General features: G+C 62.5%; 1 protein-coding gene across 1 annotated transcript in view; it reads right to left on the bottom strand.

Moving 5' to 3' along the window:
* The window catches only part of Col18a1 (collagen type XVIII alpha 1 chain), a 92,628-nt gene extending 81,791 nt beyond the window's left edge, over nucleotides 1-10,837 (bottom strand). The window contains exons 1-2 of the mRNA XM_040287140.2: nucleotides 10,700-10,837; nucleotides 10,520-10,611 (exon numbers count right to left, since the gene is read on the bottom strand). Coding sequence (XP_040143074.2) covers nucleotides 10,520-10,611; nucleotides 10,700-10,710 — 103 coding nt within the window. The 5' untranslated portion in view covers nucleotides 10,711-10,837. The remainder of the gene's footprint in view (nucleotides 1-10,519; nucleotides 10,612-10,699) is intronic.
* Nucleotides 10,838-20,844: the final 10,007 nt, after the last annotated feature.

Genomic DNA, 20,844 nt, shown 5'->3' with positions numbered 1-20,844 from the left:
AGGGACACCAGGTCCCCGAATGGCCAGTTTCACCTTGGCAGGCCGAGGACTGCAGAGGCCCCTGGACCCCTTGTCAACTGCCCTCCAGACCGCCTGTGAGAGAGCCTCCTCCTCCGCACCCTCCCCCCACGCTCCCGCGTCTCCGCCAATGCTGTGGGTTCTGTTCCCGCGGCGGTTCTGGACTCCTGTCCCCTCAGCTCCTGGCCCATGCGGGCACTTCTCAGGCAGGACTCTGCTGGCTTGGTGGCAGGAGTGACCAGCCACACAGAGGCCACGGCAAGACTTGCAGGGGAAAGGCCTGGGATGAGGGGTGGGCACTGCAGAAAGAGCCAGAGTGGACTGGACGCTGAGCTGGGTGGCCAGGAGGTCAGCGAGCAGGAGGCCTCTGCATGGCCCTGTCCTGCTCTTGCTGTGACGTCTCACAGAGATGGCCCAGCTCTGCTGGGGTTACTGTGACCACTGCCTTCCTGAGAGGCAGCGGGTCACCCTCGTCCCAGTGGGCCCACCCAGGCTCCACCCCGGGTCCTGTGCTGGAAGGTTCAGAACTGGGAGAGCAGAGACCCCGAGGCTGCAGACGCTCCAGTGACACCAACACTGACCAGGTGGCCGGGGGCAGCAGGAAAGGGACAAAGTGCCAGAGCCCTGGTGACCACCCACTAGAGATGTTCATGTGGGATGGGACACAAAGACTGGCAGGCTGAACAGAGCAGAGCAGGGCGCCCTGGGTGGGGAGGCAGCCGGCCTCCTGCAGCCTCAGATGGAGGCCAGCCAGACCGGAACCGCCTTGTCAAAGAACAACCCCAAACGCACATTATCGGATTGGGGTCAGCCAGGAAAAGAAGGAAGAAAAGGGAAGAAAACCTTATCACTGGTCACTAAAGAGCAGCAAGATCAGAGCCAGAGGGCGAAGGTCAGATCAGATGCTCCCAGATACTGAGCACTCACCATGAGATAAGGCCCAGGAGAGCCTCGGCCAGGAGCCTAATCAGTGTCACCACCTCAGGAGGGACGCCAGCTGGCCAGGGACAACTGTGGCCACAGCAGATGGGGGCTGAGGGGGCGAGCATGGCCTGGGGGCAGTGAGAGGCCGGCCCTGCTGTACACTTCAGCCATTAACTGCTGGCTGGCCCTGGGGAGGCCGGGCAGAGCTGGGAGGGGGAGCGCACAGTGTCCAGGACCCTGGCAGGAAGTGGCCTGCAGGAGCCTGGCCAGGGCTGGCTGGTCCCTCCTGACTACCTGGCAGACCAGCCCTCTGCTGCCAACCAGGCTGCTCCGCAGACGCGCTGAGCTGTGGCGGCAGGTGTCTGCTTCTGTGGGCAGACAGACGGGCGCAGACACACGGCACCCCAGAGGTCCCCCTGCTCTGTCCTTCCTGCGCCCGGCACAGGGCCAGGGCAGACCCAGGAGGAGCTCCCGGCCAGCTGCCCGGCCAGGAGCAGGGCTGTGACGCAGGGCTGTGACGCAGGGCTCTCAGGAAGGGCCCGTCCCCAGGCATTCCTGAAAACACAGGGCAGAGCCTTCGTCCACGTTTCTGAGCCGGCCTCCCCGGGTGGCCAGTTGGGCCACTTTCACAAGGCAGCTGGGTCTGCGCCCACGTGCTGCCCGCTGCCCATGTCTCTGGCAGTGGGTCTGGCGGAGCCTTCTGGATAGCCGAGAGGCAGTCAGTGGGCTCCAGACAGGGGAAGCCAGGGCGGAACTGGCTCCTCCCCACCAGGGCCGGCCGGGCGCACGGCCAGCAGCTTCACTTTGTGAAAATCTTCCCAAGCGGGTGACGCTGGCCATGGCGGTGACAGCACCCAGGGCTGGGAACGCTGTGTGGAGGGGGGCTGACACTTTCTGGAACCCGCTTTTGTACCCCCCGCCTCAGGGTCCAGAAGCAGAACCAAGCGGCCTCTGACCTGGGATGAGCCCACTCTGCTCTGCAGAGGCCCTGTGGCCGCAGGTCCCAGGCAGCCCCGCCACGCCACGAGGCTGCCGGCCTGCAGGGTGCCGCCCACTCCTCCCGGGGGGCCGTGGGCTGTCCCTGAGCCCAGGCCTGGGTGTCCCAGCTCCTCACGGCTCTGCCAGGGTCTGTGGGGAGATCATTCTGGGGGCCTGACGGCAGAGATCCCACTGAAAATCAGGGACTGTCCTCAGGGCAGGGGCCCATCGACCTCTCCAGGGGGGCCCTGGCCTTGGTGGCCCTAGATATGCAGGAGGAGCTGGCACCAGGACCCCAGGGCCTCACGAGAGGTTCCTGGCTCCTGCTCAGGGGGGTGGATGGGACATAGCACAGGTTCCCACCACGGCCCCCCATGGTGGCACCTGTCCTTGCAGGTATCATGAGCCCTGACATGCTGGCTTGTCTCCAGGGCTGCGGTGGCCAGCTCACGCGTCAGTGGCTTGAAACCAGAGTCTGTCCCCAGAGCCCTGAAGTCAGAAGGCTGAGACCACGGTGTGGGCAGGGCCGCTCCTCCCGGGAGCCCAGGGGGAGAGTTCCTGCCTCGCCAGCCTCCAGAGGTGCCTGCATTGCTGGGCCCGCAGCTCCTCCCTGGCCCCCTGCCTCCAGGCCAGCAGCACAGCACCCCAGCACTTCTGCCTCCCACCCGGTCCCTGGCAAGGACACTGGGATTATGAGGCCCACTGACCCAGGGCCATCTCCCCAGCTCAAGACCCCTGAGGGCTCTCAGAGCAGGGTGCAGGCAACCTGGGGCCGTCACTTGGCCTGGCACACACACCACTGGTCAGCAGGGGCAGATGTGGGTCTCGGCCTCGGCCGAGCCTCAGATCACCGGAGCCTGGCATTGGCCCTCTCGCTGCCAGGCTGGCACACCTTCAGGTCTCGGGGGCAGGACTACTTGCTGCCGTCCATCTGAGAGGCCCGGGTCTCATGCACCCAAAGAGGGGGCCGTGCCCGCAGGCCAGGCTGCAGCCGACAGCAGGTTTACAGTGTGAGGTCCCCGTGACCACAGGACAGTGGTGTGAGGCCGGGGTGTCCCTTCCTGGACAGCAGACCTCCCTGGCATTCTCAACCGCTCCCAAAGGTACGTTTGTGAGTGACAGCCCACGCAGCCACCTCCCCAGCCACCTGTGGCGGGCCCTTCCTTGGAGGGTGCACACCAGTCCATCCCGAGGACAGGAAGGTCCTGATGGCCCCCCGGGACCCGCAGCCCTGGCCAAGATGTGTCCCCAGCGGTCTGACTCCAAAGCTGGAGCTGAGACTCAAGGACACAACAAGTCAGAGGCCAATGCTGGGTGGGAGCAGGTGGCCTGCTGTGGGGTGACAGAGGGGCAGCAGGGGCTAGAGCTGTGGGGTGGCCAGGGGCAGGGGCTGCTGGGCAGAGAGGATAAGTCGTCAGAGAGCCTCTCCCGCTCCCAGCCAGCTGTGCCCAGGAGCCAGCCTGACCCCCCTGCCTGGTCCAGAGCCCCCCCCCCGCCCTCCCCACCCCCGCCCTGCCCCTCCCCACCCCCGCCCTGCCCCACTGGGGGGATTTCCCAGGGAACTTCCCTTCACCAGCCCTCAAGTCTTCTGCAGAGGAAGGAGGTGACGTCAAGGGCCGCCCTCGGAGTGCGTGCAGGGAATCCCTGTGGACAGAGGGGCCTTCCCTCCCCAGTGCCTGGGGACCAGAGCACGCGGCCCGAGTCACATGGCTCTCCTTTCTGGTCAGAGGCTGGGGGTCGGGGAACAGAGAGGAAGCCAGGTGGCAGAGGTGGACCCAGCTTGAACCCAGGGAGCTTTATCCTCTAGTTTTAACTTGCGACAGGGTCTTGCTAAGTTGCTTAGGCCTTGCTGCACTGCTGAGCCTAACCGTGAACTTGAGACGCTCCTGCCTCAGCCTCCCAAGCGGCTGGGATTACAGGGGGACGGCCGACTTCCGGCACCCAGGGATGCCCTGCCTGTGGGTACCGCCTACAAAGCAGTGAGCCAGGCCCCGAGCGGCTTGCCATCGCAGGGTCCCTCTCGGGGGATGGGTAAGGGACCACAGGACGGGAACAACGCCACACCTCCAGAGTGCCATGTCCGGCCAAAGGCTGACCACAGACACTACTGTGACGCTCCCCCTGCCCCCATTCACAGTCATGAAGCCACAGGGAAAGGTATCCTGACCAGGAGAGGACATCAGACCAAAAGGGCCACCCGGGGGACACAAGGAGCCGGCCGACGTGTCAGGACGCTCACCTCCCTGGCGAGGCTGACAGGGAGGCCCTGGGTCGGCACTTCTCTACCCGTCACATGAGCCAGGGTGGGGTGACAGCCAGTCGCCCACCCGCAGGGAGCCCCCTCCCGATGGCCCCACCCCACCACTCAGCCCAGCTCTGGCGGGGGCACCCAAGATAAGGACCGTGAGAACACGGAGCTGGACGGAACCCAGACCCGGGCGCTCTGCCGGTCTCCGAGATAACAGCCGCCCTGCTCCACGTGTTCGGGCACTCAGACCCTGGTCAGCAGACACTGCTGTCCACCCTCCCACTTCTGGGGCAGGCAGGCCCCTCACAGAAGGTGCCCAGACTGCACAGCGGAAAAGGCCAGGTGCCCAAACTTGCCCCCAGGGCTCCCACCCATCATCTCCCAGGCCCTGGCCAGTTGGCTTCCCCATTGAATGCCCGTCTCCACCCTGCTGGCCTCTAGCACTGGCCAGAAAAGGTCAAACACACTATCCCTCTGGGTCTGTCTGGCTCACCCAGCAGACGGGACCTCAGGAAAGGCCACCTCAGCTGACCCCTTCCTCCCTCCCGCAGGCCCACCCTGCAGCAGGCCACCAGTGGGTGGGACTTTGCCGTGGGCCACAGAGGATCCTGGGACAGTCCTCCTCCCCTCACAGGAGCCTGCCCACAAGGGCCCAGGGCAAACTGGGCTTCTCAGGGCCAGGGCGGCTCAGCTCTGTGAAGAGCCTGGTCCTTCCAAGGCGAAGTCCTTGGTTGTCTCAGTGGACAAGGGAGAGAGGCTCCCTGGGGCCGGGCCACGTCTGGACTCAGGTCAACAGAGGCACATCCAGCGTGGCCTCCCAGCAGCTGACGGGGCCTAGCTCTCCAGGGCTAGGACAAGTCGGACCGCTGGAGAAGAGATGCCCCCTGCAGCTCAGGGGCCTTCCCGGCGGCTGTCTCACCAACTCCAGCCACCCCGCGGGGAGGTGCCCTCCTGCTCACCAAGAAGGGCCTGTGCTGGCAGGCTCTGACCTGGAGGGGGGACCCGCTGCTGAAACCTGACACTGCTGGAAGGTCTAAGCTGGGCTTTGACGGGAGGCCTGACCAGGGCTGGTCCCGAACCCACTCCCTGCAGCAGCACACAGCACCCTGCTGCAGACCCAGGTGGAGGAAGGCACCAGCGAGGGGGTCCACACCCCCTGGCACACCCTCGAGGTGCAGCCTCCTCAAGTCTCCCTGCAGGCCCTGCTCTGTCTGGCTTAGCGTCCTCTCCAAGGGACACCCGACAGAGGTCCCCCTGACCCAGGCCAGTCCCCAGGCCAACTGGACCCAGCGCCTCCTGCACTGCCTGCAGAGCTGGAGCTACCTGGTCTTCACGCAGCCTGTGCCCAGGGCCCCTGCCCTTCCTGCCGCTTCACAGAGCACCACAGGGGATCAGCCCGGAGTGACCCCGACCGCAGGCATGAAATTCCAGAAAGATGTGCAGGCTTGTGAACAGGTTCTCCATCGCGGCTCTGCCTGGAGCCGCGGAGCTGTGCTGGGGCTTGCCTGCGCAGAGGCCCTGGGAGGAGCCGCACTCCTGCAGGCACAGGGCGCAGACATTAGCCTGCAGCCTCCAAATCTAATCTGACTCAGCGCCTCTGTGATCAAAAGCTCTTTCTGACGGCCATGCGGAGTTGGCCCAGACCTGCCAATCCAGGACACACCCCTCGGCCAGCCACCAGGCTCTGCCGTCCCCCTGCCAGCACCCCCTGCCAGCACCCCCTGCCAGCACCGGCAGTGCTGGGGAACAAAACTGGCGGTGCTCTGTGCCTGCCTGGGACTGCCCGTCCCCAGGGGGACACAGCACCTGTGTGAAGGTGCCGTGTACACCACATGGCCAACGTGCACAGAGGACACAGGCACATAAGGCTGAGACAGAGCCTCACGCTCCACAAATGACCAACTGCTGCTCAGGACGGGGAAGGAGCTCACCCTGCCCGCCGTGGGGTTGGAGAAAAGGTGCAGGGCGGCTGGGGGCGCCGACCCAGGCGGGGTCTGCACTCAGGCGGCCAGGCGCTCAGGACACAGCCTTCCCTGGCCCTCGGCTGCCTCAGAGTCCAGTCCGCATAACCACATCTGTGCCGGCTCCTTCCAAAACTGCTGGGAGGCGGAGCTCAGAGGCCCTGCCCTCCTAGAAGGGAGCCTGGGCCTGGCAAAGGTGAGTCTCAGACCCCACACCATCAGGGCAGCGGCCATCAGATCCAGAGGGAGCAGGTAGGTGGTCTGACCAAGCAGACAGGGCTGCAGAGCCATGGGTAGGTGGCCAGTGCCCCAAACCGGTCCATTATCTTCCTGGGCCCTTCCATTTCAAAATGTGCCAAGTTCAATGTTCAATGCAGAACGTGGAGTTCAGCTCTGCAGAATTCCACTCACACACACAGGCACCCACACACGCCAGCACTGAGGCTGGGGGCTCGTATGTGACAGGCCCTGCGTGGTCCCACAGCAGCAGTAGCAACCCACCACGGTGGCTCAGCCAGATGCATCCTCTGCGGGGCCATCCCTGGGCAGCCTCTGTCCACTCTGACACAGCACCTGACTCGGCCTCCAGGAAGAGCTGAGATGGGGGAGACAGCTGCGACTGGCCCGCACAGGTATCTTGGCGGCCACATCTGACAGCCAGCTCTGCCCTGCCCGGCTCTCCCCTCCGACCCTGAGCTCGCTCCGGTGGACAGCAGCACCCTCACCCCTCCCAGGAGGCCTCCAGGGGAAACGAGGGGCTCCCTGACGGTGACCCAGAACACTAGGCTTTGGCCCCCCCGGGAAGCAGACAAGGGTCCCCACCCATGCACCCCATGCCAGACCTTGGGGAGCTCAGGGGGTCCCCAGCGTGGGCAGGAGATGCTACTGGGCATCCTCCACCCCTGAACAAGGAGCAGAGGGCACGTGGGGACCCTCTCCCTGCATCCAGGGTGGCAGCTTCCCACCAGGGGCCGACATGAGGGCAGTGGTGTGGCCCACAGCAGGAGACGGAGAGGCTGGACATCCCACACAGGTCCCCTGGCCCTCACAGGGATCCAGAGAAACCAACATTTTCAACAACACAGCTGGCCACAGAAAGAGGCACCCTCGGTGGAGAAAAGGCGTGTGGACGTCCGTGGCCGTGAATCCAGGGAGTGGGCATGTGCTCTGCAGGTGCTGTCTGTGGGGCTTGGCACGGGCCTGCATGGGATGTGTACCTGTGTCTGTGTGCACGTTGTGATTGGGGGATGTTATCTGTGCCCGTGTGTGTACCTGCCTGTGTGGGCATGTGTGTCTGCATGGACTTCCTGTGTGTGTGGTGGTAAAGCAGAGCGCTGGTGAGTGAGCAGGGCTCTGCCTGCGGCCAGCCCAGCCTGGGTGCCTGCCCTCTGGGTGAGCTCAGTTGCACTCCTTCTAGGTTTCCCCGCAGAGGAGTCCCTCTCCCCCTCCTCCTTCCTTTAAAGGAAAACAGGAGGACCCTGAAAAACAAGTTTTGCTGAAATTCAAAACTGTCTTCGAGGTCCTTGCATCTGAATCCTGAAGACTCCCCGGTGGGCAAGCCCAGGAGCAGAGCCCTTTCCTGCCGGCTCAGGTCTGACTCCACTCAGGGGCCTGCACGTCCCAGGACGGTGGACACCACAGACCTGGACAGCAAGCCCAACCCCTGCAGGCTGCCTGGGGAGAAGGTCAGGGCCCTGGCCTGTACTAACCACCAGACAGTGGCGGAATGAAAAGATGGGGCTGGGGCAGTGTCGGGGTGGCACCTAGGGCATGAGAGGCTCGGGAACAGGAGGCCCCTGGCATGACCCCACCAAGCACGGCCTTCTTCACAAGCCTCTCCCAGGGCCCTGGGCCTGCAGTATGTGGCTCCAAGGGGGGACCTGCAGGCCAGTCTGCCCCATGCCTCTCACCAGGGGCCGTGGGAACACCACCAGCAGCCCCAGTGCGGAGGCACCAGCCGCGGGCCTCAGATTTCTGATGGGGAAATCTACAGCAGGAGGATCGCAGGAACCAGCCGGCAATAAAACAGCAGAGGGCTTCCTTTGGGGGTCAAGTGCAGCACAGAGGGGAAAATGCATGTGTTCTGGTCAGAAAAAAATGTGCACTCCAGACAGGCCAAGCCCTGCTAAGTCAGGCTTCACACTCATGAGCTTTCCTCCAGCACCACCCAGCTCCCCTCCTTCATCAGGACACCGGCCTCATCCGTGCCCTTATCTGTGCCTGTGAGAAAACACCTAGCTGCTACTGTGTCCAGGGACTGGGTTCGGCTGGGATTGGGGTCTGGGCGGCCTGGGGGAGGGGCGGGGCAGCAGGGCCCCTGCTGAGCACTTCCTGCTTTACCCCCAGGGCATTCCTGACTGTTAGGAGGGGACTTCCTGGTCCTCAGGATTGGAAGCTGTGGCTCAGGCCCCTTCTCAACCAGGACCTTCCTAGGAAGTCAGAGTTCAGATCCATGTCCTGCCCTCAGAGCTCCCAATTCCATCTCGCCAGAGCACACCCACACCACCATGATTCCGTCTGTTCCAGCCACAGGCTGAAACCCCTCGCCTTTATGGCCACCCCTTGGTACTGGTACGGAGTCTTCAGGTTCACACATACCTGTATATGCGCCCTGGGCTGGGCCAGTGCTGGCTGACCGCAGTGCAGAGGGGACAGCCCCTGCAGCCATGATAGACAGCCCAATCCAGCCAGCAGAACCCCCACCTCAGAGCCATGAACAAGGTTTTTTGCAGTTAACGTAAACAAGTAAGGAATCCTCTGTCTCCAACCAACAAGTGCCAGTAGCCTGCTTACAAAGTAGCTAACTTAAAAAAAAACATTGTAGTTGTCAACAGATCTTTATTTTATTTATTCCTACCTGGGCTGAGAATGGAGCCCAGAGCCCCACACATGCTAGACAAGGTTCTGCCACTGAACTGCAACCCCAGCCGAACAGCTACTTTTTTTTAGTGTATTTTTTAGTTGGACTCAATGCCTTTACTTTTTTTTTAATATTTATTTTTTAGTTATCGTCGGACGCAACATCTTTGTTTGTATGTGGTGCTGAGGCTCGAACCCAGGCCGCACGCATGCCAGGCGAGTGCGCTACCGCTTGAGCCACATCCCCAGCCCCCCTTTATTTGTTTTTACGTGGTGCTAGGATCAAACCCAGGGCCTCACACTTGCAGGCAGGTGCTGCTCTGCCACGGAGCCCCGGCCCCAGCTAACTTTCTAAAGAGGCCCACTCCTCCGGTTAGCCCGGTGACCAAGCCCACTGCAGACAATGAAACAAGTCATCTGCCCTCCCAGATGACTCCCTCCCCTCTTCAGCTGTCCTCCTTTCCCACCATCTGGGGCAAGAGGCCTGGGGCAGCCTGGCCAGGCAGGCGATGCCCTCCTGCTAACCGACCTGATGGTCCTTCCTCCTTTCTCCAGGACACCCCGCCTCTGTGCCTATGAGAAAACACCACCCGGGACACCTCCGGGCCTTTGCTGCGCTTGTCCGCAGGCAGAAGACCCCCGGGCCCTGGCTGGGGACCAGCTCCCAGGAGGTGGCCAAGGAAGTTTCCAGGGCAGTCGGGCGCACAGGTTGCGGTCTGCAGGAGAGAGCGCGGGCCTGCGAACAACGGACCTCAGAGTATTGTTCCGGGGCGGCCGAGCTCGGCGCTGGCGGCATCAAAGGGGACCGCGCGCAACCCGACACCGTGGCGGGCGCGGGGACAGGCCTGGAGGCTGGCGCGGCGCACAAAGGCTGACCGGGCCGCCTGGAGCTGGGCCCTCGAGAAACCCTGCGGTTTAGCCACCACAGGTCCGAAACTCAAGCCTGCGCCACGCACTTCACGGTCTTCATCAGAGACCTGACCGCCCACGGTCACTCCGGGGACGGGAGGCATGACCCGCTGCGGCCGCTCAGGCGCTGGGGGGGACGCGGCCGTGAGGGCGACACAGGCCAGGAGGGCTGGTTGGGGATACCGCGGCGTCTCGGGGGACACCACGACCACGGCCACTGCCCTGATTCTTCGCTGGCCGGCCACCTGCCCGCTGCCCGCTGGGCGCACCAACTTCCCCAAAGGGCCGCTCAAGTTGGGTCGCGACAGCTCGCAACGCCCGGGGGCCCAGCCCTCACCCCGGGTCCAGCGGCACGCGGAGGAGGTGCGATCCCCCAGCGGCCAAAGAATGAATGGCCGGCGGCGGGGCTTGGGACACACCGCCCAGCCCGCCCCGTCGCGCTCAGCCGCCGCCGGCCACCTGTGCGCGTGGGCAGGGCCAAGGCGCAGCAGTCCTCCCGGGACCCGGGGCGAGCGCGCAGGGTGGGGGTGAGAGGACGCCAAGGGCCGGCGGGAGACCCGCACAAAGGGCGCCCGAGGCCGGCAGGCACGAGCGCGCGGATCGCGTCCCCGCGGGGTCTCACCTGGCTCCGTGGAGACCGCGCGGACGGCGAGCAGGAGGACCAAGGGGGCGAACACATCCAGGAGGCGCCGCCGCGGCGCTAGCCAGGACCACCTGCGTGCGACAGCCACAAGTTAGGGTGCTGCGCACGCCGCCCGCCCGCCCGCGAGACCCCAGCCCGCGCGCGCGCCCCCAGCCGCACCTGGGCGCCATACTCCGCAGCCGACCCGTCTACGCCGCGGATGCTGAGCCCTGAGCGGCCGTGCGCCAGCCTGCCCGTCCGCGGCCGGGCCGGGCAGGGGCGGGCCGGGGCGGGGACAGCGCGATGGGCGGAGCGACGGGCACTGGGCCCGGCCTGGGCTGGGGTGGTGAGGGACGCGGGCGGACCGGGAACCGGTGACCCGCTGAGACCAGCGGGGGCGGACACGGACCAGCAGTTCTCCCGACTTCTGGCACTCCTAAGTGCGTGGCCAGCCTCCGCATGGAGTGGCCTCCCGCCGCCGCCACAGTGTGCACGGGGTCGGGATTCAAATTCCGGTCAAGGTCCCAGAACGTCCAGTGAATCAAGCCCAGCCTTCTTTCCTGAAGGGGTTCACTGCGGCCTCCCCAGGGATACATCCTGAGGCCCTGAGTCCGTGGGGCAGTGGGAAGGAAGGTCAGAGATTTGAACAAAGACGTTCAAATCTAGAGGACAGTGGGCCGAGGAGGCAGCTGGGCACCTCCCACTGCCTTGCTTCAGCAGAGGTGGAGAGGTGGAGGCCACAGGACCTCCCTGCCTCCATGAGCTCTGGGCCCAGGACATAAGTGCATCCAGAGGCCTCAGTCACGTGGCCGTCCCTCCTACTGGGGCTCCCTGCCACGGCAGACCCCAACGTGGGCCTAGCAGCCCCATGAGCCACCTTCTCAGGGTCCTGCCCCACTTCCATGCCGATCCTGGTTCCTGGAGGGACAGGAGGGGCAGTGAGAGGCGGGCTGGGCCTCCCGTGGCCTCCGGGCTCAGGGGAGCTCCTTCCCCTCTGGAGGTCAGCTGCTTCTCATGGGAGCCTTCAACCCCCCTCCCTGTGGGCTCTGCATTCCTGAACCCGCCCACCCAGGCGGGCCTTCCCCAGCAGCTGTGCTCGGGCCCTCCTGGCCCTGCCTCACACCAGGACCCTCCATCCATCACCTCCCTGGACAGGGACCCTCCCAGTTAGTAGACGACGAGCAAGCCCCAGCTATCCCTGGTTTAGTGACATCTCCTGGACCACAAAGAGGCATAAATGGCAGTAGACTCCCGCCCCTCCCCCTCCCTGCCCCTCCCCCACCCAGCCCCCAGCCTCTGCCTGACTTCACACTTCCCCCAGCCTGACCCCAGCTTTGCCCCCCAGTTGCTCCACCTTGATCCCCATCCTTGCCTGCTTCATGCCCCTCCACACGGACCCCCAGCACCCCCATGCCTGGCATCCTGCTTCCCTGGGCTGCCTGCTGGGCCTCCCACCTGCCCTTGCTCTGCCTCCGGCACCTCCCCTCTGCCTGCTGGCTCTCCAGCTGCGGCCAGAGGCTGCTGGGGATTCTGATCCACTCACATCACCTCCTTCAGCCTCTGGGGCTGGATCCTGCCCTGGACCTGGGGCCTGCCCAGGCCTGCCCATCCGCCTGGCCCACATGCCCAGGTCTACCGCCTCCAGGCCTGACCCAGGTGCCAAGGCCTGTGGTCCGCTCTGAGGACTGTGCCCAGCCTGTTGAACAGAGAAGTGAGGTGCACTCTTGCCAAACTGGCTTCAGATGGGGATGGGGGGTGGGCCCCGTGGTGCCCTGGGCACTGAGTCTGTGTTCCTGTCTGTGTGGTGTGTTTCCGAGCCCTTGTGTCTGTGTGCACGTCCGTGTGTGTCGGCACGTGCCCCGTGTTGTCATTTCTGAGTTTATGTGGTGTGGGCCTGTTCACGTGTGGTGGCCACGTCCTGGATGGCCTGCCTGCCTGGGGCTCGAGGCCCATCTGCCCATCAGACAGCTCCTGTCTTCCTCCTCTGCTGTCCGGCCTACCCTGTGTCCCCCACGTCGGGCCACCCTGGACTGCGGAGCACCCGCTGCGAGGCATGTGGAGAGGGGCAGCTCTGGGAGTGGGCGCCACCGCCGGGCTGGGTCCCGCCCCTGCTTGTTGTCACGCTACCCCTGGCCCTTTTTTGGGTGGAACATCAGATGTCCCCCTCAGTAAACTGGGCGTCAGAAGGAGCTCTCCCCCCCCCCCCCGGGGTCTTTCCCTTGCCCCTGGGGAGCTCTCCCCTGAGGCAGAAAAAGGCACTGCTGTGTGTGTCTGTGTGGTGACTTCATGCCAGCCCAAGTGACCCCTACTGGACAGGTCACTCAAGTGACCCAAGTGACCAGGTTCAGCAGCCCGTGCTGGACGGCGACTCAACCCCACCCCGCCTAGTAGGTGAGTCTCCCACCTCTGACTCACCAGGGGACAGGGACAGGGCAGCTCTGGGCCCTGCCAGGTGCAGGACTGTGGTGGCCCCCCTCCTCCCGTTAGGCCCGAGGCAGAGGAGGGCCCGTCTCTGGGGTCTTGTGGGCCAGCAGGGGGAGCTGGCCTGGTGGGTGCCAGGCACCGTGGGGTCCTTCCTCGGCGGGCACTGTGCGTGTAGAAACCCGCGGCTTTCTGCCGTGAAGCCCTGGGGCCTACTCGGCCCGCGGCTGGACAAGCATGTCCCTTCTCTTGGTGTCCCCTGTTTCCTGTGGAAGTCACATCTTTTTTCTATTACAACTTCATTTTGTCCTTTATACACATAAGATGTGATCACTGTGGGAAACAAACAGAGGACACAAATACGTACACAAAAAGACGAGACCCAAGTGTCCCTCGGCGGACACTGGCTGTGGGTCTGTCTACCTCTTCCTGGGAGCCAGGAGCTGTGCTGGCCCCGCTCACCATCTGTGCCCTCTGGGAGGAGCAGATGAAGTGAACTCTCCCCCAAGACGAGAAGTCCCATGGTCCAGGGCCAGGCCAAGGGCCACAGGGTCCAGGAGCACGGGTCTGGACAGTGGGAGCAGCTGAGGCTCGTGGGCCCTGGGGGGCGGGGGGCAGGCAGGGCAGAGGGAGCGTCCAGGACCACTCGAGCCAAGGCCCTGGGGTGCAGCGGGACGAGGGCAGTCAGGGTTCCCCAAGCACGGTGGGCTCCCAGCAGCCCAGGCCTGTCCACAGGGACTGTCCTGCTCCTGGAGCAGTGGGCCTCCCTGGGGACTGTGGGTCTGTGCAGGGGGAGAGGAGAGAAGATGGAAGGGCCCTGTCCAGGCCCAGACAAGCCAGACAGGGACTGAGGCCTGAGACAGGCAGGTGCCCAAGCCTCTCGGCTCCAGCCGACCAGCTAGGCCCCTTCTCAGGCCCCGGAGCCCAGAAATGACCGGCTCTCTGAGGGACGGGAACCCTGTCCACACTGCGCTGGTCCAGACTCACCCCAGCTCTGACCCTGGAGGGCTAAAATCTCTGGCTCACTCTGTTAGCCTCACCCTCCCCACCTCTGGTCAGTCCACGGAATCCATCATGACTCTTCTCAAGTGAGAAACATGGGGGGACAGTGCTCTCCCTGCAGCGGTGGGGGCGGGCTCACATGGCCACTCTGTTAGTCGGCTACTTGAGGAAGTCACCTTATGAGAAGGAGAGGTTTATTCTGCCCACCGGCTCCCGGGTTCCCACCCTCAGCCGGGCCTGTTGTGCCTGCGTCCTGGGGCAGACAGGAGCAGAGAGGTGAAGGGCAGGGGCCCAGTGCCCTCCAGGGCATCCCCCGACCTCACGGCCCCCCGCAAGGCCCCACCTCTGAGGGTTCCAGCACCTCTGACAGCGCTGGGGGCTGGGGGCCAACTTTCAACCCAGGCCCTGGGCCTCTCCGACCCCAACCCCACTGGGCGGCAGGAGACCACGCAGCAGGAAGGAGGAAGAGTTCCCCTGGGCAGAGCAGCGCAGAGCCTCCGAGGCGGCTGGGAAGTCCACTGCGAGGCGGGTCCCCCTCTGAGCTCTCAGGCCCTGACCACACAGTGCACCCCGCACCGTGTGGGGTGCCGCTCTGGCTCCTGAGACCCACAGACACAGGGAGGCTGTCCGTAGCCTGCAGATCTCGGCCCTGCCTCGCGCTGGGCCCTGCCTCTGAGCAGCCGGGCATGGGGCGCAGAGCCGAAGCCAGTCAGTCCTCAGAATCCATCATGACGGATTTGGAAATGGGGAGCCAATGCTGGGCCCCAAGGACAGACCTAGTGGACATCGTGTGATCACACGTGCCACGTGTGATGGGGTCCAGGGGAGGACGCCCGCTGGGCAGGGGGTCTCGGCTGAGCGGGGCACTGTGCTCCTTTGCCTGCAGTGCCTGCTCCTGAGGCCTTCACATGTGCATCCGCGCTGGAGGTGCACTTCCTGCCCCCGCGGCAGGGAACCGCCTTGCCATGACTCACGGGACCAGGAGGGACCGGGAGGGTCACCCCACCCGGCAACCTGGAGCTCTGTCTCTCCAGCTCCATGGTGACTAAGCCGAGATGCATCACCACAACAGGAAAGCCCAGCCTCTACGTCCACCCCGTGCCGGTGCAGAGCTGGAGGTCACCGTCATCCTTCCCTGCCGCTTGCAGCTTCCTCCCCACCCCCGCCCTCCACACGCAGACCCAGGGCTCACAGCACCACCGACCACTGCCCAGCACAGGGAGGCCCCGGGTGCTCCCAGCCCCCAGCACACAGCCACGGCACATAAGACACACTCACGGCACACAACATACAGCCCACGGCACACAAGAAACAGCCCACAGCACACAACACACAACATACAGCCCACGGCACACAACATACAACACACAACACACAACATACAGCCCACGGCACACAACACACAGCCCACGGCACACAAGACACACCCATGGCACACAACATACAGCCCATGGCACACAACAAAGAGCCCACAGCACACAACACACAACATACAGCCCACAGCACACAACATACAGCCCACGGCACACAACACACAACACACAACATACAGCCCACGGCACACAACATACAGCCCACAGCACACAACATACAGCCCACGGCACACAACACACAGCCCACGGCACACAACATACAGCCCACGGCACACAACACACAGCCCACGGCACACAACATACAGCCCATGGCACACAACACACAACATACAGCCCACGGCACACAACATACAGCCCACGGCACACAACATACAGCCCACGGCACACAACACACAACATACAGCCCACGGCACACAACATACAGCCCACGGCACACAACACACAACATACAGCCCACGGCACACAACATACAGCCCACAGCACACAACATACAGCCCACGGCACACAACATACAGCCCACGGCACACAACATACAGCCCACGGCACACAACACACAACATACAGCCCACGGCACACAACACACAACATACAGCCCACGGCACACAACACACAGCCCACGGCACACAAGACACACCCACGGCACACAACATACAACACACAACACACAGCCCACGGCACACAACACACAACACACAGCTCACGGCACACAACATACAGCCCACAGCACACAACATACAGTCCACAGCACATGGCACACACATGCTGCCCACACATTGCAGAATCTGGGTTTGTTGGAACCTGGGTGACCACACTCAGTTCCTGGCCATGGACGGCTGTCCCTTCCACCCTCGGGCCCACCTCTCACCAGCTCTCCTGGCAGCTGCCCCAGAGCAGCGCTGGCGTCCAGCTGAACCAGGAGCCCACACACCTGCGGTCCACCCCCTCCCTGGGCCTAATGATGTGGTGGCTGTGGCTGCAGCATGGCCAGTGCACAGACTGTCAGGCTCGTCCCTCCCGGCCTCCATGTGGGCCACCTGAGGACAGTGTCCTCGTGGGAGGTGCCAAGGCCACTGCAAGCAGACCCACCTCCTGCAGAGGGACCGACTGCCGTCCGGCCTGCAGAGATGTGCCCTGCAGCTGTTCCTGACTCTGGCTCGCGGCTTGCTCTTGGAGCCCAGCGTGGGTTCTAGATCTTTCCGTGACAGCATGTCTAAGCCTACGTAGGGCAGAAGCAGCTCCTCACCCTGGGATCTCCTGCTGACCACGCACCGCGGGGAAAGGATGGCCGTGCGGAGGACCAAGGGGGCACTTGTGGGAAAGCACCGCGCGAGGGGGGAAGAGCCGCGGGGCTCAGGCGCCTGGCAGGGGGCAGCCACGGGGTCAGCGCAGCCTCCAGACCTCCCAGCTCCCACGCTGGGGGTGCAGTTGGCGAGGCCCACCTGACAACCAGGAGACGGGGACAGTCGGCACAGCGTCTCACGGGGGTCCCGGAGGGCGGCGAGGGGTGCCCGTCAGCGGTCCTGCCCAAGGCCAGGCACCAGGGCTATTCCAAGGTGGACCCTGAGGGCTCGGACGTCCTGCCTGAGACCTGGCTCAGCCCTGAGAACACTGCCAGAGGCAGGGATGGGCCGTGGGGGAGAGGGCACGGCCCGTTAGTCAGGAGCAGCCGGACACAACGAGGGAACAGACCCTGTGGGACCCTGGAACACACGTGGGCAATGACAGGCTAGTCCACCCGTCAGTGAGGAGGCTGACCACGCCGGAGACAAGACTGGATCCCATGATGTCCCGAGAAAGCTACTTCAAATCGAAAGCCACATACAGACTTAAAGCCACAGGATGAGCCCGCTGTGTGGCCGCCCCGGTCATCCCGTCCCCTGGGAGGCTGAGGCAGGGGACGGCAAGTTCAAGGCCAGCCTCAGCAGCTTGGAGAGACCTGCCCCACTCCCAACAAACAAGCACACAAACAACCCACGGTGCCGAGTGGCAGGCGCTGGCCTGGCACGCCCAGGCCCTGGTCAGCCAAGAGAAGCAGCAGCAAGTGCCAGGAAGAAAGCCGGTGGCCCCCGAGAGCCCGCGGAGATTTCCGAGCAGCTCGCCATCCCGGCGGGCAGGCTCCAGAGAGGGACAGGAGGGCCTGGTGGCCACAGCCATCGCAGGCCTGCCGCCAGCAGGACTCTCGAGCCCCCCACGCAGTTCACTGGCCGCAAGGAGAAGAGGAGAAGCCCTGGCGTGTTGGGGACGTGTCACCCTCCCCTGCCATGGGGACACCAGCTGCATCTGGAGCCTGCAGCTGGGGGACTGCCCCACCCAGACGAGCGAGCACGCCACCCAGCAGCAGCCTCACGCTGTCCTGCCCAGGGCTCCTCCCTGCTCACACGAGGGACCACACTCTGGCCACGAGGTACGCACACCACGTGACACACACTCACGGCGCTTCACGGAAGGGAGCAAGAATCCAAAGCAGATATTTGGAAAATCCCAAAATATGAGGAAACTTCAAAATCTCCCTCATTTCTCAGTAAATCATAAGTCAAAGAGAAATGTCAAGGGGAAATTAAGAATCATTTTGAATTCATTGAAAATAAAATATAACATCAGAATTTGTGGGGAGAAGCTGAAGCAGTGGTTCATGGGAAATTCACACCCTAGATGTCTGCTGGAGAAGGACAAAGAGCCCGGGGACGTGGCCTCAGCTGCAGGCTCGGGCACTCGGAGAAAAGAGCAAACTAAGCTCCAACAGAGCAGGAGCAAGGACAAGTGACAACCAGGACAGAGACCAAGGAAGTAGGAGCAGACTGCAATAGGAAAAGGCGTTTAAACTGAACGCCAACTGGTTTGGGGTCTCTTCCTTCCTTCCTTCCTTCCTTCCTTCCTTCCTTCCTTCCTTCCTTCCTTCCTTCCTTCCTTCCTTCCTTCCTTTCTTTCTTCTCTGTCCAAACTGATCAAGAAAAGAAGTGACAAGATTGATTGCCAGTAGTGGACATCAGTCACACAGATCCTGCAGGCACTGAAAAGATGCGTAGTGGAGAAAATGCCAGATTCCCTGAAAGACACCTTTCATCCACTCCCACGCAGGGGGAACTGAAAGGACCGATAGCTCAGCATCTGCCAGACAGTGGATGCAGAACTAAAGATCTTCCCAAGAAAACTAGGACGGGGATCTTCACTGGTGAATGTCATGACACAGTTATGGAAGGAACGATCACAAATCTACAGAGGACCTTCCAAAACAAAGACAGGGAAGGACACTTGTGGATCATTTCAGAAGTCTGTGCTTCCCTAACCAAGGACCCTGCAGGAGAAGAAAGCTACGGGCTGCGTCCCTCATGAACACAAAGGCAGCAGACAAAACCTGAAGCCCGCTTGAAGCTCAATGCACCGTGCTCCAGTAGGTTTGTCCTTGGAGTGCAAGGTTGGCTTAGCAATATTGAAAAGTGTCGTTCATTGCATTCATAGAACAATGGGAAAAACCATAGGACCATTTCCTAAATACAGAAAGAGAATATGATAGAGTTAAACATTTAAATTTTCAGCGATTTCAAAATTTCAGCCAGCTACGAATGGAAGGGACTTCCTCAATCAGATGCAGGCACGGACGGGAAGCTTACCACCAGCGTCACACCAGGTGCTGAAAAGCCAGATGCGCTTTCCCTAAGATGGAACCTGGAGGTGCTGCGTCATCGACCACCAGCCAAGAGGTGCACTTGGGCAAGAAGAAACAGTGTGCAGGTGGGGAAGGAAGAAGTGCCCCTGCTCACACGTGCTGACTGCATGCAGAGACCCCAGGGACTACACGGGCCCTCGGCTAACCTGCAGGGTGAGAGATGGTTGTGCTCCCGTCCACCAGCAATGACAAGTAGAACTGCTCCTTCCTCACCAGGTGCACGGGCCGGCTCCGAGGGGATGGCCTTAGGAGCAGGACCTCACACTGTAAAGGCTCCAGGAGAAAACACAGCATCGACCCCTGACGTCGGTCGGGGTGACGAATTTTATGTATGACCCTGAAGTCATGCAACAAAAGCAAAAGTAGATAAAGGGTTTAAACCAAACTGAAATGCCCTCCCCGTGAGGGAGATGGGCAGAGCGCAAGACGGCCGCGGGCTGGGAGGGGTGCTGCGAACCACCCCGGACCACGGGCCGACGGCCGGAGGGAGGGAAGCCAGCCGCTCAGTGGTCATGACACAAGCAGCCTGCCCAGGAGAGCAAAGGGTCCAGAGGAGGCACAGGGCACGGCTGGGTGACAAGACGCTCAGTGTCACTAGTCCTCAGAGAAAGGAAGTGAGACATCACCTCTCCTCAAGAATGGCCATTGTCCAAAACCAGAGGTGAGCACTGGCCAGGATGGGTGAGGCTGGCACAGCCACCTCTGCCACGCGGCCCGCGCTGGCTTCATAAAGGAGGTTCCGTGCATAGAAACCGCTAGTGAGTTAGATCAGAGAGACAGACTCTCCTCACCTTCTCCCAGCCCCAGACGCTCCTCCTAGTCCTGCCTCCAGCCACCTAACACCCTGGCGAGGTCGCAGAAGAGGCCAGCGAGAGAGAGAGAGAGAGAGAGAGAGAGAGAGAGAGAGAGAGAGAGAGAGAGAGCACGCCAGGGAGTGAGTTTTTATCAGGGAACAAAAAATTCCAGGGAAAATCCCATCCAATGAAGGTTAAGGGGGGCAGCACCCCAAGGTCAGGGGTGACGATTGGGTCTTTGGGGCAGTGTCCAGGCTCGCCTCTGCACGGACACCCCTGGACCTGGAGAAGGGTGGGGAGGGCTCTGACACCGCTGTGCCTAGGCGCCTGTCACCCAGCCCGGGAGGTGACTCAGACCATGGGCGAGGATGGCCTCCCACAGCCACCATGGAGAACGGTGCGGGGGTGTCATCCACATAAAGTAGACCCCTCCTGTGATCCCGACGCCTACTTCTGGGTGTGGACCACTGGAAAATGACACCTGTGAATCGAGGGTCCTCTGTACCCCTCTATTCATACTGACATTACTGACAGTGATCAACATATGCAGACCTCGTGTCCAGGACAGAGGAAGGACACAGTGTGGACACACACACAGGAGGCCACCAGTGTCACGAATTTGACATCCTGCCCTTTGTGACAACTTGGGTGAATGAAATGAGCCAGAGAAAACCGCACTTCTCTTACGTGGGACTAGAAGAGTTGACTCAGGAGCAGGTACAGGACCGCAGTGACCAGACGCTGGCGGGTTGCTAAGAACAGAGTAAGCAGAAGCACAAACCACCGAGCGGCGAGTGTGATAAAATACCGGTGAGGTCTCTGGGCCAACGCCACAGAGCGTCACAGAGAGTGAGGACGTTGTGGACAAAGAGTGATGTCCTGTGTTGGACCAGAAGGCTCAGTCCTGTTGGGATGTTGCTTGCGCTTACCTGGACTAGAAATACACAAGCCAGAGTCAGATCCAAGGGTCTTGGGTAACCATCAGCCAGCTGCTTGGCTGTTCATGAACAAATGCGAAGGACCAAGGGCAGCCAAAACAACGTGGACACAGAGAAGCGCCCTGAAGAA

Source organism: Ictidomys tridecemlineatus, chromosome 3 (genome assembly GCF_052094955.1).
Source record: "Ictidomys tridecemlineatus isolate mIctTri1 chromosome 3, mIctTri1.hap1, whole genome shotgun sequence".
Classification (NCBI taxonomy): Eukaryota; Metazoa; Chordata; class Mammalia; order Rodentia; family Sciuridae; genus Ictidomys; species Ictidomys tridecemlineatus.
The sequence above is the reverse complement of the archived record's forward strand: the minus strand, read 5'-3'. Positions and strand labels throughout refer to the sequence as shown.